Here is a 13,193-nt window from a genome sequence, read left to right on the forward strand (position 1 = left end):
AGCATATTAGGCACCTCTTTAGGTGACCAATAAGAACAAAAGTAATGTTAACTGTTGCCATGACGATCCCAGCCAATCAGCAAGCAGCATGTTAGCCACATCTTTAGGTGACCAATAAGAAGAAAAGTAGTGTATGATGTTGAATACAAAATAGGATGCACAAAACAGTTGTATCCTACAAAAAAGATAATGCTAATAAACGCATGCCATATTTTTAAAAATCTTATCTAAAATAATCTACTAATAAACGTGTGCTATTCCTATGCATTATGTTTATTATTTAGAATGCTAAGTGTACTTGTCTTTAAGGTGAGGCACAAGCATGCTAATTTTTCAACATGGTCCAAACGTCACCAAATTTCATGTGACATCGTAGCCACGCCCTGTTAGCATTTTTTATATTAGCATGCTAGCACTAGCATGCTAACATACTAATTTTTAAACATGGTCCAAACATCACCAAATTTCGTGTGACGCATCATGGCCACACCCTGTTAGCATTTTTGATGTTAGAATCTAAGCAGTAGCATGTTAACATGCTAATTTTTAAACATGGTCCAAACGTCACCAAATTTCATGTGACGCATCGTGGCCACGCCCTGTTAGCATTTTTGATCTTAGCATGCTAGCACTAGTGGGTAACACACTTGCCTATGAACCAGAAGACCCAGATTTGAATCCCACTTGCTACCATTGTGTCCCTGAGCAAGGCACTTAACCCTAAGTTGCTCCAGGGGGACACTGTCCCTGTAACTACTGATTGTAAGTCGCTCTGGATAAGGGCGTCTGACAAATGCTGTAAATGTAATGTAAATGTTAGCATTTTTGATGTAAGCATGCTAAGATTCATGTGCTAACATACTAATTTTTTAACATGCTCAAAATATCACCCTAATTTTATGTGACGCATAGTGGTCACGCCTCGATAGCATTTTTTTAGGTTAGTATTTTTGAATTCACTTTTCTTTGTTTTTTACAATTGTACCAAGTTCACAAAATCAACAAATTGAAGAACAGTTTCACTCTTCCCCTTCATCTTTTCACCCTCTTGTCTTTTAACCTTTTGTTGCTTTCCAAGCCCAAATTTGTTCACAATCTTTACTTTCTAGTAAAAGTTTGAGCTTTGACCGCTGCGCGACGTGACGTATTTTCGTGTGACCAATAGCATCCAAGCGGGCAAGTTTTCTTTCTGCCACTTCGAAACACACACGAAGCGGGAATGGAGGAAAGCTGTGTCCAGTATGAGGGGCCGTTTAGGAAATATTTCAGACTTTTGTTACACAAACACATGTGAAACACACACACATTCACATATGAAACTGACAAGCACACAGATACAGGTGAAAAGCACGCACACACACATATGAAACGCTCACACAGATACATGTGATGGACTCTTATGTAGCAAACAAAAATTAAACTTTTCACTATATCCGGAAGGCATTTCACTATATCCGGAAGGCGGTTCTATGGATTCTATTTTGGTGACACGATTAAAAAAGCGGTAATTTGCGCATGCGCAGTCCAAACCGGGTCGCGACGTCGCTCTCCCTTCCTGACGGAAGATTCTCTGTCTCCTGAGCGCCGCCGCGCTACCAGCCACAGCGCGCCTCCTATGAATGTTCAAATCTTTTTCATTTGTTTTTTATTTAGCTCATGGAGCACTGGTGGCCTAGCGGTTAAGGAAGTGGTCCCCTAATCAGATGGTAGCCATTTTCGAATCCCGATCCGCCAAGGTGCCACTGAGCAAAGCACCGTCCCCACACACGGCTCCCCGGGCGACTGTCATAGCTGCCCACTGCTCACCAAGTGTGATGGTTAAATTTAGAGGACAAATTTCACTGTGTGCACCGTGTGCTGTGCTGATGTGTATCCCAATGACATTCACTTTACTTTTTATGGGCCTTTAACATTTTTGTTTGTTACATAAGAGACCTATTCACCTGTATCTGTGTGAGCATTTCATATGTGTGTGCGTCCATTTCACATGTATCTGTGTGAGTGTTTCATGTGTGTGTGTGTGAGTTTTCAGTAGTATAAATACATGCTTGTCAGTTTGACCTTTTTCAGGACTAACAGTCGATTTTGGTGGTATCAACTTTGCTCTCATTGAATGAAAAGGACAGCTCTGCAAGGTATATTAAGCACCTGACTAAGAAGAAGAACACCAACCCTTCACTGAACACAAGTGAGGAGAGGCTCCGGGGGACTCAGGACCTGAGGCAGCATCTTACCACAGGAGGTTAGACGGTCAAGGTTACGGTCACTACCCTGCCACCAGCAGAATTTAACCATCGCACCAATATTTAGAATGCTAAGTGTACTTGTGATGCATTTTAAAATAAATTTTCATAACCAAAAGTTTAATCCAAACAGTACTGTTATCTGGGCTAATGCATTTTGTAACTTTTATAAAACTGGAAATAATGTTTTATGTCAATTATTTTAACTATTGACATAAGAAAAAGGGTGGACATTATTATATATATATTTTTTTTTACACTTTAATAATAACAGATGTAATCAGATGTAATTAGTTATATTACCTTTATATAATAATAGTACTACTATTACACTACACTACTACCATTAAACTACAAATTCTACTATTATATTTTTGTCATAGCCGCCGTCCCACCACCAGGCCCCCAGGGAGCAGATGACAATGACAGACGACGGCAACCCAGAAACGAAGGAGAATGGGGTCAACACCCTGAATAAAAGCCAGGCCGCCAACTAGGGTGCTGCCTGCTCATTGAGATTGTTTCTGTTTTTTGACGCTAGCCTTCCCAAGTTGATAGATCTCCTGATCTTTGACCTCTTGCCCAAATAATCGACCACGATTCTAGCCTGCTCCCTTTGACCTCCCAAACGCGCGAATGTCCTCGAACACCTCACCCTGCACCTACGGCCCTGTAATCCCCCCTTACCCCTGGACAATAATCAAGCCGGCCACGCTTCTGCTCACTCCCTCTTCTGCCACCAGGAGCCCTGCGTCCCCACCACGCCCAACAGTGCGCTCAGCCCACTCCTCGCGTTCACACTTACCGGCAGCCTACCTTCACCATTTGGGAAGGGAATTTTCAGATTCATTTTCTGTTGATTTACACCACAGCTGCAGGAGACCTACTGGAGCCCTCATGGATCCGAGATTCACTCGGCGCTGTCTATTAGATCACTTTAGCTTTGGTCCTGAGAGCAGAATTTGAGAACAGAAACGTGTTGAAATAGCAGTGCTGTTTGTGGTGGGCTTTCTGTGGGGACGTTCACTGGGTCACTCTTCACGTGTGTGAACACTGATCCAGTCTGAACAGGTAAACAGACTCAGGAAGTCATACTGATTCTGCTGTGGAGCCTCTTCGTTGTTGAGCAGCGGTGGTGGTGATATGTATACTAGACCCTGGAAACCCCCCTGCTGCTGCTGCTGCGGGGCCTCTTGATTGTGCTGTGGAGGTGGTGCTATGTTCGCTGGATCCTGGTTGTACCACTGCTGTTGATGCAAGGACTCTGTGTTGTGCTGTGGAGGCATTTCAATGTTTTCTGCAGCCATGAACAGTATCTAGTAAGAATAAGTTCTGAAGATTCTTTCCATGTTGCTCCTTTAAATACATTAATGTATGATGACGTTGCCAAACCGACCAATCAACAAGCTGCACATCTTTAAGTGACCAATAAGAAAAAAGTAATGTTTACTGGTGCCATGACGATCCCAGCCAATCAGCAAGTTGCATATTAGCCACATCTTTAGGTGACCATGTTAGGGGGCTAACATGCTAATTTTTGAACATTGTCAGAACATCACCAAATTGAATGTGACGCTTCATGCCCTGTCAGCATTTCTGATGTTAGCATTTTTTATGTTAGCATGCTAACACTAGCATAACAGATTATGCAAACATTAACTACGGGATTAAATGCAATTTATATACAGAAACGTGTGCATTTTGAATATGATTTTTACAATAGTCTATTTTCAAAGAATGATGAGTGTCTTATTCCTTATGTAAGAACGTCTGTACTGGGATATGGCTGTATATGAGAGGAGCTTCCCAGAGGAATGTCTTCAGCCATGGATCAGACATTTACATTTACAGCATTTATCAGACGCCCTTATCCAGAGCGACTTACAATCAGTAGTTATCTGTGGGAAAACTTTGTTTTTTTTTTCTGTTTTTTCTAATATAGGTAAAATGTGAATATATGCAGCAATCACACATTTGAGGTCTCGCAAAAAACATTTTGGACAATATTACCTAAGACCGCAATGAAAATGCAGAAATAATTTGTCATGCCACTCTGGGAGGAGGCACAAACACTCAACATTTAACTTTAACTGATATTGTAATAAACACAAGGTGCACACACACACACACACACGGAACATGTGAGTAGTAATACATCTTTCTGAATGCATTCTCTCCGTCAGCAATTTTCCACCACGCTTGCTCCTGTTCCTTAGCGGTTCTGACAGCGTTGCCTTTTTTTTTTTTATCTAATGTATGCTCAAACTCTGTATAGGCTGCCATTAAATAGTTCCAGTTTGACTGGCAGGAAACCTGAGTTTTTTTGTCTGCCTCCCGTTGCCATAGTGAATCATGTTGTCTGCATTCTATCGATGGCGCCGTTACTCAGAGTTAATTACACTCCAGCGTTGTGCGGACTAATTGTTACCACCTGTTCTGAAACAGTTCCATGTATGGCATTTGGCAGAAGCTCTTATCCAGACCGACCAACAACGTGCTTCCATGCTACATGAAGTAATCCTGAAGTAATCCTGGTCAACATCTGGTTAGTGATTGCTGCAAGATTGTTCTGTGTCAAACAAATAAAATCTTGTACAGTGAAAGAAATATGTTTTGCCCGAGTGTGTGTGTGTACAGGGTGGGCCATTTATATGGATAAATAAAATGGGAATGGTTGAACACATTTTATAAGTGGGAAATAGCTCATGAAAGAATAAAGTTACATTAAAACCTATTGAAAAAAACAAAAGTTGAATCCAAGATGGCCGACTTCAAAATGTGCCACAAACAGGACGTTAATATCACAAACCATTCCCATTTTATTAAGGTGTACTTTGCAAAAATGTTAGAAATTCATTACCATTCTGAGAATATCAAGGTTGACTGTGAGAGGATCAAAGTCCTCAGGTCCTAAATCAAATTCTGGTCCTGGTGGTTTAAACGGCTGTATTGGTCCGATGAAGTGAAAGCGATTGTGATGCAGTGACGCAACGAAATTTGTCCCTGCATCACACTCAGAAAGGCACACAGGGAGCAATGTGTGGGGACGCTGCCTTGATCAAGGGGACCTCAGTGACACTTCAGGTTCACTTTGGTCTGAAAATTCTTCAAGAAAATTCTTACTGCCAGAATTCTCAAGTGAAACAGACCGTGCAACGCTATAATTGGGTCTGTCAGAAAGACAGACCATTTATTATTGTGCTGAGAATGGCAAAAAAGAACATGTCTTACGTTAAAGACCGCCACGCGAAGACCGTCAAACGTAAAGAAACAACGGATTTGTAAAAAAAACTTCTTTGAAGTTATACTGCAGTACCACAGTAAAGAAGCCCCATTTTACAAATTCCATGCCCGCAGCTGTGACCAATGCCCGGACAGACCCATCAAAATTTCCCCTGGAATTTTGGCTTCTAGTATATTTTGGTTTTCAGTTGTCCACTCGGCACTCTGCGTGACAGGGACAGTTCCCCTGGAGACACTCAGGGTTAAGCCTCTAGCTCGGGGACACAGGCGAGCGTGTCACCCACTAGGCTACTGGCACCCTATGAAACGTGTCCTGTATGTTCACGATCGGACTGCCTACTCGCTACTACTACTTCATCTATCTGAAACTTGTCCTGTTTTTTTGTCTCGAGTTCCGTATGACGTTTGCGCGTTGTATCGGCGCTGCCGTAAATCGACGCGGACGTGTGCAGCATTTTACGACAGTGCTCTTTACGGCGACACGAGTCGCAGCGTCTCCTCCATTTTGCCGGTTTTTCTGGCGGAGGCTGGGTGAGGCTTACGCTAGTACACGTGCGGCGCTGAGGTTATTATAATTATTTTGTTGTGCGTTCTCGTTGTGCAGTCGTGTAGCGAGTTCACTGCGTTGGATTGCAGCAGATTAATCACGTATACGGTTTTAAAAGCCCAAGCGCTACTTACAGCCTTCACGTTAGCGGTTAGCATCCAACGCTTGTCGGCCACCAGATGCGTTCGTTTTTTTGAATAGCCGTGAACAGATTTATCTGTTGAAAGATTCTATAAAGTGTTTGAGGTTCGATTTGCTACCTGATTGTCTGAAGGCAAGCCAGCTAATAACTCCGCCTTTAACGAACAGCAGACTGCATGATGCCGGATTTGACGGCCTCAGTCTGACCCGCGACCGAGCGTTTCCTTTATTAAGGAAGGATTGTGTGTGTGTGTGTGTGCTAGCATGGTGTTGGTTCGCTCCGCATTTTCAGACTAAAACCTCCCCTCCCCTGACTGCTTATGTTGATATCACAGATGGGCTTATCTCCACCGACAGCGCGTCACTCCTTCCCTGGCTGCGCCACAGCAAGTTCTCAGTGTTGCGACTTGACATGATCTTCTAATTCTTCTTCCGCATTCAGATCATGGCGAAGTTTCATGCTCCTGTGATCCAGGACAACCCCTCTGGCTGGGGTCCCTGTGCCGTGCCTGAGAAGTTCAAAGACATGCCGTACCAGCCTTTCAGCAAGGGAGATCGCCTTGGCAAGGTGACCGTCCCCACGGTGGACACTTGGCACTTATTGTCGAGAATGCATAGCCTTGGTTATTACAGTGTTGCTCCTATAAAAGAACTCTACATATGATACTTGTACACGGCAGTCAGATTGTTTGCTGTATAGATTCATCGGGAAATCTAGAAATGCTGTAATATAATTTGAGGTCGTTACTGAGGTCTTTGAGAATATATATTCACTGATTCATCCTCCAAATGAAAATATAGGGTGGTAGTAGCCTAGTGTGTAACACTCACCTTCTGGTGTAACCAGAAGACCCAGGTTCAAATCCCACTTACTACCATTGTGTCCCTGAGCAAGACAAGTAACTACTACTGATTGTAAGTCGCTCTGGATAAGGGCGTAATGTAAATGTAAAATATGAATGTATTTGTCCTTGTTTTTGCAGGTAGCTGACTGGACTGGAGCCACCTATCAGGACAAACGATACACCAGTAGGTTACAACAGGGCCATTTGTAGCGTTGGTTGGTTCAGCGTTGCGTATAAACTTCTGCTGTTGATTGTGTAAATGTTTTCTTCTCTAGATAAGTATTCGTCTCAGTTTGGTGGTGGCAGCCAGTATGCATACTTTCATGAAGAGGATGAGACCAGCTTCCAGCTGGTGGACACGGCGAAGACTCAAAAGACTGCTTATCAAAGGAACCGCATGAGATTTGCACAGGCATGTTCTGCTTTTTTTTTTTCTTTTCATCCAACCAACATCGTGGAGAGGTGACTTTGAGACTGTTTCTGAACTTGTTTCATATTTTGCAGCGCAATCTGCGGCGTGAAAAGGAGCGCAGAAACCCAACTCAGTTTAACCTGCAGACTCTGCCCAAAAGTGCCAAGCAGAAGGAGCGGTGGGTGTGGTCCACCTGGTTCTTGACTATGTTTGTGTTGATAAAATGCTCTGTGTTAACCCTGTGCCCTTCTACACTCAGAGACCGAATGCGTCTTCAGAAAAAGTTCCAGAAGCAGTTTGGCGTCCGTCAGAAGTGGGATCAGAAATCGCAGGTCAGAAAGACTTGAGAGCAGACTGTATGTTCGCAGCCGGAGTGTTTGCGAAATCATTCTTAAATCACCTTTTGCATCACCAGGCCCAGCTGAAGCCCCGCGACTCCTCCGTGGAGGTCAGGAGTGACTGGGAGGTTAAGGAAGAGATGGATTTCCCTCGCCTCATGAAGATGAGATACATGGAGGTAGCGGATCCGGTGGACATGTGAGTGATGTTATACTTCCTCCTACTGACTCTCGTCTAATGGACGTGTGCGCGTGTGTCCCATCACAAGGTGAATCAGCTTCTTGAATAAATTGTATTGCTTACTTTTGATGGCCAAATTTACCATACCATATTTTTTATAAAGCACTTTAAAATGGAGTTAAGTGCTGTACATTCAAACAGCCAGGGACAGGGCAGACATGGACAAAATGTTCCAAAAAATAATGCAGTGAATAAAAACAGAAAATGCTGCAATTTAGATTAAACATGAGGTCGAATATAGTAAAGGAGTTTGCCACTTGTGATACACAGAAGCACAGCACACGTGAAATTTGTCCTCTGCATTTAACCCATCACCCTTGGTGAGCAGGGATTTGAACCGGCAACCTTCTGATTATGGGGCTGCTTCCTTTACCGCTAGGCCACCACTTCATTTAAGACGATGTGGTAAATGAGTTGTGACAACACTGCATAAGAACCACCTCACACTGGGTTAAAGGCCAGGGTGTAAAAGTGAGTCTTTAATCAAGATTTATACGCAGCGATTGATGGGGCCTGCCTGACTCTTATTGGTAGGTCATTCTGTAAGCGTGGAGCGGCCACCGCAAAGGCCCTGACTCCTATGATGTTACCTAGGAGCAGTAATTTGGGGGTTAGAACAGCACCACATCAATTAAAAAAGAGAGAGAATTGTCATAGTTCTAAAAAAATAAATATTATTTTTCTCTCTCCCCCTCCCTTAGTGAATGCTGTGGAGCGCTGGAGTATTATGATAAGGCCTTTGACCGCATCACCACGCGCAATGAGAAACCGCTGAAGAGCATTAAGAGGATATTCCACACGGTGACCACCACCGATGACCCGGTCATTCGTAAGGTAGGTCTCTTGAGTGATCGACGCCTGCTTTAAAACGCCACCGCCCCGTTGATTTTTTTTGGATCTGTTATTGAGCAAAACGTTCCACTCGGCTCTGTGTTCTTAGTTGGCGAAGACCCAGGGTAACGTGTTTGCCACTGATGCCATCCTGGCCACCCTAATGTGCTGCACACGCTCTGTGAACTCTTGGGACATCATTGTTCAGAGGGTGGGGAACAAGCTGTTCTTTGACAAGAGAGACAACTCTGACTTTGGTGAGTGATTGTCAAGTCGAGTTTTTTTGTGTCACTTCCTGGTCTGGGTTTAACTGGCTTTCTTTGCTCAGTGGATGTAAGGATTCTTCTGTGTTTTCTGAATTTCTCATCTACATGGGGCAGCATGTTAACTAGACGTTGATCTCTTGACCACAGATCTCCTGACTGTCAGCGAGACCGCAAACGAGCCTCCTCAAGATGAAGGGAACTCTCTCAATTCTCCCCGCAACTTAGCCATGGAGGCTACCTACATCAACCACAACTTCAGCCAGCAGTGCCTGAAGATGGTACTGGACTCATTTCAAGCTGGAGGCCTGCAACAGGCATTCGTAGTTCAAAGAAATCTGAGTAATACGTTGTAGACGTAAAGCAATTAAGAGAGAGAGATAAAAAAAAAATGAGAGCCATGACAGATGCTCGGGGAGCAGTCTGTGGGGACTGTACCTTGACTGTACCATGAGACCTCAGTGGCACCTTGATGTTTGATTTTTGAACACAGAACCATTTGATTACGAGTGCCTTCCAAGCTGCCACTGCCAAGAATTTCACAAATAATCATAAAGCATCCATAATAATGATCATTGTTACACCTGTTCCTGTATTAACCATGTGCTCACGTCTGTGTGGTTGAAGGGGGGAGAGAGGTACAAGTTCCCTAACCCAAACCCATTTGTAGAGGAGGATCTGGAGAAGAGCGAGGTGGCTTCTGTGGCATACAGGTGAGTTAAATGTTATTCTTGCTCTGCCTGTGTCCCCTGTTTGCACTTTATGTAGCCCAGTTTGTTTGTGTCGCATACGTGCACTTTATGTCAGTATGTAACTTTGTCTAATCGTTCAAATGTTACATGTAGCACCGGTGAAACGTTATTTCGTTTCACTATGTACTATGTACAAAATGTTCCAAAAAATAATGCAGTGAATAAAAACAGAAAATGCTGCAATTTAAATTAAACAAGAGGTCGAATATAGTGAAGAAAGTGAAGTGATTGTCACTTGTGATGCACAGCACACGTGAAATTTGTGCATTTAACCCATCGCCCTTGGTGAGCAGTGGGCAGCAATGACAGGCGTCATACATACTAGCACGTATGTGAAAGGACCTATTATTTGTGCAACTTCTTTATGTCTCATCCGTGGCGTGTTATTTTGTGAGCATAACGACTTTGTCACCTACACTACAGATACCGCCGCTGGAAGCTAGGGGATGACATTGACCTGATGGTGCGCTGTGAACATGACGGAGTGATGATTGGAGCCAGTGGAGAAGTGTCCTTCATCAACGTCAAAACCCTGAATGAGTGGGATTCAAGGGTACGTGGCGCTGAGTAGGAGTAGACTTGGTTGAAGTCTCATTGTTCGCTCTACAGCCTTTTGTGGCGTTGTACTGTGCATGTGGGCGAGTGAAGTTATTGTGTGTATGCATTGCATGTGTTCGTGTTCAGTATTGCAACGGGGTGGACTGGCGTCAGAAGCTGGACTCCCAGAGGGGGGCTGTTCTGGCCACCGAGCTGAAAAACAACAGCTACAAACTGGCCCGATGGACCTGCTGCGCCATGCTAGGTGGCTCAGAGTATCTCAAGCTGGGGTAGGTTCACGCATGCGTATATTTGTACACGTGAAGGGGCCTGTGAACATTCAATTATGATTATCGATGCATCCAATCAATGTTTCTACATTACTTCATATCATGTCTTCAAATATGCCAGTGAGACCTTTTTCTGCTCATTGGAGCAAATCAAAGCATCTCAAGGGCTTTCAGCACCAGCGTTCGGATGCCATGAATAAACTGAAATGTTTCTGACAAAATCCTGACTAACGATAAACAGTGTTAAACAACGCAGTTACAAAGCACAGCAACTAGATGTTGATTTTGAATGTCTGTGTGGACGAGGCCAAGCTCCGACCCGGAGCAGCACTGTACTCAGATCAGGCAGCCACAGTCGCTACCGGCACTAAAATTCAACTGGAATTTTTATCGTTAGTAATACGTTAGAAAATCGTTAAGCAACGTCATTATGATATAATCAATTATGTTCTGCAGTGCATCGATTTATGAGAAATTTCCATCCCCCTAGTATTTACACACTCTGCCCAAGGTGGGAATGGTGTGAGCATTTACTGTGTGAAAGCAGTATTGGCCATTGATGCTATGCCACGGGTGAAGTCAGGGAGGCAATATTGATTTTGTGTTTGTTTGTTTTTTTTTTTTATATATATATATATATATATATATATATATATATATATATATATATATATATATATATATTATTTAAAAAAAAACATACACATATTTTTCTTCTTCACTTTGGGTTTCTCTGCTCCTGAATTCTCTCCAGCTATGTGTCCCGTTATCACGTGAAGGACTCAACACGACACGTGGTTCTGGGCACTCAGCAGTTTAAGCCCAATGAGTTTGCCAGTCAAATCAACCTCAGTATGGAGAACGCCTGGGGCATCTTGCGCTGTGTGATTGACATATGCCGCAAGCTGGATGAGGGAAAGTACCTCATTCTCAAGGACCCCAACAAGGTGAGGTGACCTGTTCCGCCACAAGACATGGCTGCCAGTTGCTGAATTACTGACTTTTTTTTTTTTTGGGTGCTACGTTTACACCAACAGCAAGTGATCCGTGTGTATAGCCTACCTGATGGGACCTTCAGTTCTGATGAAGATGAGGAGGAGGAGGAAGATGAGGAGGAGGAAGAAGAGGAAGGTTGGTTTGTGCTTATTAAAACCAAATGTTGTTTTCACTCAAATTCATCTGTACGATTTGTCCTTTTACTCTCTTTTCAGATGAGGAGAACTGAAATGGGAGAACTTGCGTGAAGAGATTGCCAGACGAAATAGAGCGCATTCCTCTCTGCTTTCCTTCAACAAAGTTGAACTGCTGCTCTTTTTTCAGCTGTTTCACTTCTTTACATTTGTTAAGCATCATTCATTAAAGTGGAGCGTTAACTAAACTGTGTCGGTGTGTCTGGTGTCAAATCCCCTATCGTGACTTTATAAGGCATTATGCATTAAAATTATTTTGCATGTATACTCCTACAGTCAGGGAAAAATGAAGAACCCCTGTTGATTTTGTACGTTTGTCCACTTACAAAGAAAGGATCATTCTATACATTTATTTGTACAGTGACAGACAGAATGATCCAGAAAAATGGCTGGTAATAGCCTAGTGGGTAACACACTCGCCTATGAACCAGAAGACCCAGGTTCAAATCCCACTTACTACCATTGTGTCCCTGAGCAAGACACTTAACCCTAAGTTGCTCCAGGGAGACTGTCCCTGTAACTACTGATTGTAAGTCGCTCTGGATAAGGGCGTCTGGTAAATGCTGTAAATGTAAGAATTACTTATTAGTCATCAAGATTTTTGCCTTCCAGGTGTATTTTATACGTCTTAGGAAGTAACAGTGGGAACTGTATGCTGGATTTTGTTCTTTACCTAAATGAGATTTCTTTTTTTACCAAGCCACACCTTGACCAGACACGTAATACTTAATTTCCTGCTGCAGACATAGACATGCTTATTAAGCATAAGCATTTGACTTCAAATTACATTCTCATATTGAATATTGAATTGCCAATTGCAAAATAAATTGCCATTTGATTTTTTTTTCCTTATAATCTTTCATGATAATCTTCCATACGGACACCGCCATAGAGCTGGTGTTCTTTCCACTTGTACTTGTAGAAGGTTCGTTTACAGAGTGACGAGACACCCAGTTCTTCTACCACATCACTTCATATCAACATCAACATTATTACCGCTTGCACTTTTAAATCAAGAGTATTTGTGTGCTTAGTTTTTACCTTCCTGAACCGCAAGGATTACTGTCGGGAAGGCGATTTTTTTTATAAATTTCACTGCTTACTAAAACGTGTGCACAGTACTGTACATGACCGAATGACTCTTTTTGACGTTTCTACTTCACTGAATGAACTGAGGGGGGCTCCGCGCACTAGCCAAACGGATCGTGGTACCCCGCCCCCTGGCCGAACCGATCGGGGGGCTCCCCCCACTAGCCGAATGGATAGTGGGACTCCGCCCCCTGGCCGAACCGATCGGGGGGCTCCGCCCACTAGCCGAAT

General features: G+C 43.3%; 1 protein-coding gene and 1 long non-coding RNA gene across 3 annotated transcripts; both read left to right on the top strand.

Moving 5' to 3' along the window:
- Positions 1 to 1,938: 1,938 nt before the first annotated feature.
- On the top strand, positions 1,939 to 4,850 carry LOC114794199 (uncharacterized). The gene is made up of 2 exons (XR_003750318.1): positions 1,939 to 2,242; positions 2,627 to 4,850. It is a non-coding gene; the product is annotated as an uncharacterized LOC114794199 (long non-coding RNA).
- Positions 4,851 to 5,966: 1,116 nt separating this feature from the next.
- Positions 5,967 to 12,061, top strand: eif3d (eukaryotic translation initiation factor 3, subunit D). Of its 2 annotated transcripts, none has more exons than XM_028986704.1 (16): positions 5,967 to 6,051; positions 6,617 to 6,742; positions 7,158 to 7,203; positions 7,295 to 7,431; positions 7,524 to 7,609; positions 7,691 to 7,763; positions 7,847 to 7,968; positions 8,712 to 8,844; positions 8,951 to 9,098; positions 9,255 to 9,385; positions 9,732 to 9,817; positions 10,280 to 10,409; positions 10,541 to 10,683; positions 11,438 to 11,630; positions 11,721 to 11,814; positions 11,895 to 12,061. In XM_028986704.1, the coding sequence occupies exons 2-16, from the start codon at positions 6,620 to 6,622 to the stop codon at positions 11,906 to 11,908; spliced, it is 1,659 nt and encodes a 552-aa protein (XP_028842537.1). In that variant the 5' UTR covers positions 5,967 to 6,051; positions 6,617 to 6,619; the 3' UTR covers positions 11,909 to 12,061. The 2 variants fall into 2 exon arrangements, with proteins under 2 accessions (XP_028842537.1, XP_028842538.1); XM_028986705.1 differs by having other exon boundaries at positions 5,973 to 6,017.
- Positions 12,062 to 13,193: the final 1,132 nt, after the last annotated feature.

Source organism: Denticeps clupeoides, chromosome 7, assembly GCF_900700375.1.
Source record: "Denticeps clupeoides chromosome 7, fDenClu1.1, whole genome shotgun sequence".
NCBI lineage: Eukaryota > Metazoa > Chordata > Actinopteri > Clupeiformes > Denticipitidae > Denticeps > Denticeps clupeoides.

Coding starts and splice junctions, on each gene's coding strand:
- eif3d (XM_028986704.1), top strand. CDS start 6,620: ATGGCGAAGTTTCATGCTCCTGTGATCCAGGACAACCCCTCTGGCTGG. Junction 7,204..7,294: donor TCAGGACAAACGATACACCA/GTAGGTTACAAC, acceptor TTTCTTCTCTAG/ATAAGTATTCGTCTCAGTTT. Junction 9,818..10,279: donor GTGGCTTCTGTGGCATACAG/GTGAGTTAAATG, acceptor CCTACACTACAG/ATACCGCCGCTGGAAGCTAG.